The following is a 5,270-nucleotide window of genomic DNA, read 5'->3' on the forward strand; positions in this document are numbered from 1 at the left end:
TGCTGAATGAGCTCTCAGATTTCATCAAAGATGCTACTTCTGATTCACTGTGTGGGATTTTAATTGGGGATTTCCTTGCAGTACAATGATGAATGACAACACATGTAAAGATGGCACCAGATACAAGGTGGTTTTCCAAAGATATACAGACAGTACCTTTACGACTCTTCAGGATGAAGATGAACATAATGAGCACCTTGGCATCCTGGGGCCAGTTATCCGGGCTGAAGTGGACGACGTTATCCTGGTAGGCCAATGTTTTGAGTATGTAGGCAGGATAAGATTCTTATGGGGGTCTTACAGCGTGACATAGAATGGGTCTAAAAATACCCCAAAACTGGGAAACAGTTTTCAATGCTAGTAATTGCAGTGTGGACATACAAGCACTGTGATGTTTCTTTGAAACATCCTTTTTTCTCTCCTATCCATGGTAAATTCACTTCTGTTTTTCTTATGTTTCCCAACATTAAATACTGGCTTATCAGCCTAATGTAAAATGAGATTTAAGTTCAACATTAAAAAAACTAAGTTTTTTAAAGCCGGATTGCACTGAAAATATTAATTTTTTATATGTAAAGGGAGCATTTAAATTGTTTTTAAAGAAATTAGTAAATTTGTATTCAAGATGAGTAAATATACTTGTCCAAAAAGTGTATTTTCCTCTGAAAACTTTTTTCTGTAAATGGGTTGGTTAGTTCTAATACAAAGAACAAGGATGGAGAGGAACTGTACCCCTGGTGATACAGTGGTATATTTGCATTAAAAAGCACATTGCTGTAGGGTTTCCCTTCTCTCATCCTTCTTCATCCAGTCTTTCAACACACAGAGAATGGGCTTAGGTGGGAAGAGTAGCTCTCACTGCTTTCTGCTTATTTCAGTAAGACTAGTGCACCACAGGAACACATTGAGCTCCTTTTAAAACATGAGTAAGAGAAGAAACAGCCGATTTTAGCTTGGGAGTGTCATTCTCTGAGGAGAGGTATATATGTAAGCTTCCTATCCTTATGCTTCTCTACGATGAGTGACAAGCACTGGTTTCAGTCACAGTGAGAACGTAGAGTCCTAACAGTAAATAAGAGCGCAAAATAGTAACGAAACTGTGCAGCAAAGCCTAAGAGGTAGAAATGCCCCATCTCCCTGCTTGCTGTAACAACCGTCCTAGGAACCCAGACTCTGTGGAGGACAGGGAGTCAGACTCATGCTTTCCACTTTTTAATTAACTACCTGCATCGAAGAGGGAGACTCTGCATGGAAATGCCAAAAGCTGCTCACAACGTAGCCTGTAATCATCATACAAATCTTGACCCTGGTTTGAGGTCATGAGAATGTATTGCGAAGTGGACTTTGGTTTAGGCCTGAATTTGCTGAACAGAATCTTTTCTTTTTTTTTTTTCAGGTTCATTTTAAAAATCTAGCATCCAGACCATATTCTCTCCATGCTCATGGACTCTTCTATGAAAAGTCCTCTGAGGGAAGCATTTATGATGATGAATCTACTGCTTGGTTTAAAGAAGACGATGAAGTTCAGCCAAATAACAGCTATATATATGTATGGTATGCAAACAGGAGATCTGGACCTGTGCAGTCAGGAGCAGCTTGTCGGTCCTGGATCTATTACTCTGATGTAAATCTGGTAAGGAAGTCAAAATAGAAGTGGTAGCGTTGCTAGGGTTGATCACAGAATCACAGAAACATTCAAGTTGGAAGGGATCACTAGAGATCATCTAGTCTCCCCCCCAACTCAAGCAGGGTTGGCTAGTGTAGGCTGTCCAGGTTTTGAGTATCTCCAAATGATGTTACTGTATGACTGTAAAAATGTGTGTGAGCTACAGAACACATTTTGGATCGTTGCTCTTTCTTTTGGGCTTGATGTTCCCATCTGACATTTAATCTCTTACACTCAGTTAAAAGAGGATATAAGCTGTTCAAGAATTCACACTGGGTAACTCTGATAGACTGAGCAGGGGTAAGTAAAGATACAAGGCAACAGCAATTCTGGCCTCTGCTTTAAATTCTTACAGCCTGATGCATTTCTACAGAATGCTATGGGGAGGTTTATGTCTTTTAGGAAATCCACTTTTACATCTAATACGAGTTTATTACGTTCTAGGAGAAAGATATTCACTCTGGTTTGATTGGGCCAATACTGATCTGTCAAAAAGGAACCTTCAGTAAGCCAAACAGCAGCAGAACATCGACCCGAGACTTTTTCTTGCTTTTTATGGTCTTTGATGAAGAGAAAAGCTGGTACTTTGACAAACGTTCTAGAAGATCTTGTGCTGAGAAGACCCAAGAAACAAAACAATGCCACAAATTCTATGGTACTTATTTCATTTTCCCAAGTATTCAGTTTTTTGGAGTAGAGGGAGAGGTCTTGGGGGAGGTACCTCAGCTCTCACTGAACATGCGTAAATCCTACATGTTATTTACATGAATGGGTTTTTACTTGTACTCCATTGTACCCACAATAGTCATGGTTTTATGTGTAAAGATAAGTATTTTGACTGGAAATTTGTTGTTAAAATGAAGAAAGGACATACTAGACTGAAACTTCGAACAAAAACTTCTCTCACTCACTTTGACATACTTCTACCACCCATATTAAAAAAACCAACCAAACCAACCAGAAACCTGTCTTTTCAGTAATAAGCTAATACCCTGAGAACTTTTTGCAAGAAATTTAAAAATTTGACAAATAATTTGACAAATAACTGGTTTTACTGAGGAATTCAAAGGAGCTGTGGAACAGGCCTTCATATATCTCTCTGTGGGTACAGAGACTTTAGTCATGTAGAGTTAAGTCAGTGGCTGACTGTTCAATAGTAACCCTTTTTTCCTCTGAAAAAACGGTCAGTAATGAAGATCTGTGTTTCTGTCTTTGAAAATCTGATGCTTGTGTGCTGTAAGTGATGACATTTGAAAAGGCATGTTGAGAAGCGCCTTGTGAAAATGTGGTCTATAAAGTCAGTTATTAATCGAAGGTGTCAGTCGTGACTGTTTGGCTGTGGAAAGGTAAGCTGCAGAACAAGTTTTTGATAGCTGTCCTTTCTTTAAAGGGTGTTATGTTATGTTATGTTAATGTTCCCATCTGACATTTAATTTCTTACTTCTGCTTGTTCTCCTGGCTGCCACGTGTTGCGAGGAAACTGTGCTCAAATCCTCTGATGAGGTCCCTGGATTTTCTGAATTGATGCACATAGACTATCAAGCGTGTAGCACTTTGAATTGGAAAAAGGGGTGTTTTTCCCAAATGCATTACTTCATTAAATATTTTACTCATTTTAATAACTACATCCTGGCACTTTAAGACACCTGTTTTGTGAGTGGTTTTCCTTACTAACAATATTATTTTCTTTTCAGCTATTAATGGGATTACCCACAATTTGCAAGGCTTGAAGATGTATGAAGATGAACTGGTCCGATGGCATTTGCTGAATATGGGTGGGCCAAAAGACATTCATGTGGTTCATTTTCATGGGCAGACCTTCACAGAACAAGGAGAGCCAAAGCATCAGCTTGGTACATACATGCTCCTTCCAGGTAAGTATCGGAGCAGAATAAGTTCTAAGGGGTGGCCTTTGCGGTCTGTCATCATCATACCAATGTAAGGGTGAGCAAAAGTTGGTGTTAAGCACAGTGAGAAAGAGTTTGAGAGCGCTAACAGTTCATTTGCCTGCGATGATCAGAAGGAAAATTGTCACTTTATACCTTACTTACACTGTGGGAGGGGGGGAAATAAAGATAATATTGCTGTCCTTTAAAACTGGAAATATGAGTAAAGTTACAGACAAAACGTAAGTGGTTGAACAAATCTCTTCCACTGAGGTGAGAAGGTATACACAAGGAAAATGAAGAGCAGTATGGTCTGTAGCACTACTCTCTGTTTTGCACTTTCCTTGCCACTCGCCAAATACGTTGGCGTGAGTGGGTTTCTCTCCTTTATTGCGTCTCTCACTTCTGGTCTGCAAAGTAGGTCATAGTGCTGGACTTGGCTTTGGAAGGTGCTCAACAGTAAAGGTCAGTATTGGAAAAAGGAAGTCAATAGGATAGTGTCAGCCACCACTTCCTTGTGAAATGACACATGTATAATAGCGCAGCAATCCTGTTCCTGCACCTCCAGGCTTCAGTACCACTGAAGTCTCACTGCTGTTTGCTGGGAAATGCTATTGGTATCGGCGCAGTATGGGGAGGGTTTCCTTTTGTAATGTCAAGATGAGTGTGATACAGAAGAGAAAGAACAAATGTGAGCCCTAGGAGAGTTTGTGTGTCCAGGGAGGAAGGAAATAGCCTGAAAGTATTCATTAGGCCACAGGATATACTCCTTTGCCCATCACTGTCAGCAGTGTGCGTGCGCAAGAATAGCACTTACGAAGCCTCTATTGCCAGCTACTAGTGCTTATAAAAAACAAAACCAGACACCAAGGAGATCAAAATAATGGGATCAGCTTGGCATAATGGGGAGTGAACAGTAGGTGGTTTATTCACTATTCAAGCTTTTTAAGGAGATGTTTTTCACCATGACATCTACATATGCTTTTGTTTAAATGGGAACCGGAATTTTCATGTCTGCACTAACTAGGAATATAAGAAAAGCAATGACACAGGTCCTGTGCTTTCTAAAAAGTGCAGCAAACAGCCCAAACCCTATCTGTTTTCTGCTCAATCCTTGTCACTCCTGGGGCATGCAGAAAGTGAGGGGAGGGGCCATACATCTGATTCTCCCACATCTACTTTTGGTTTCCTGACATCCATCCTTTGCATTACTTGAACAACACATTGGTGCAGCAGGTGTGAGAACTATAATCAGCACCACAGAATTAGCATGCCTACCTTATGTAATCAGCTTAACAGTACTGGTCATTACATGGCTCGGCACTGTACTTAACGTGCAGGTATCTGTTGTTTACATACAGGCATCCAAGGTTTTGTACTTTGCCCCAGCAGCAAAGCTTAGATTTTGAACTGGCCACTTAATTTCAATCTCAGTCTCCAGCTAGAACTTGCTTGCTAAGAAAAAAAATGATTGAGATGGTGGTGATTACTGCTTTCCCTGCAATGTGTAGACGGTTACTTAATTTTTCTGTGTTAAGTCATAGGATGATCTTTGGTTTAACATCCAGCCTTGCTAAACATCAACCTTATAATGCTAATGTTTCTAATATGTTTCTCTTCCATTTTTCCAAGGCTCATTTAGGACAATTGAAATGAAACCACAGAGACCTGGCTGGTGGCTTTTAGATACTGAAGTGGGGGAATATCAGCAAGCAGGA

At 40.2% G+C, this 5,270-nt stretch overlaps 1 protein-coding gene across 1 annotated transcript in view; it reads left to right on the forward strand.

The window, feature by feature from the left end:
• The window catches only part of F5 (coagulation factor V (proaccelerin, labile factor)), a 32,745-nt gene that overhangs the window by 21,446 nt on the left and 6,029 nt on the right, over window positions 1-5,270 (forward strand). Inside the window, exons 14-18 of the mRNA XM_010137599.1 lie at window positions 82-247; window positions 1,397-1,633; window positions 2,111-2,321; window positions 3,361-3,540; window positions 5,185-5,269. Of these exons, the coding sequence (XP_010135901.1) occupies window positions 82-247; window positions 1,397-1,633; window positions 2,111-2,321; window positions 3,361-3,540; window positions 5,185-5,269 (879 nt within the window). The remainder of the gene's footprint in view (window positions 1-81; window positions 248-1,396; window positions 1,634-2,110; window positions 2,322-3,360; window positions 3,541-5,184; window position 5,270) is intronic.

The sequence above is a fragment of the Buceros rhinoceros genome, unplaced genomic scaffold (genome assembly GCF_000710305.1).
Source record: "Buceros rhinoceros silvestris isolate BGI_N320 unplaced genomic scaffold, ASM71030v1 scaffold17980, whole genome shotgun sequence".
Classification (NCBI taxonomy): domain Eukaryota; kingdom Metazoa; phylum Chordata; class Aves; order Bucerotiformes; family Bucerotidae; genus Buceros; species Buceros rhinoceros.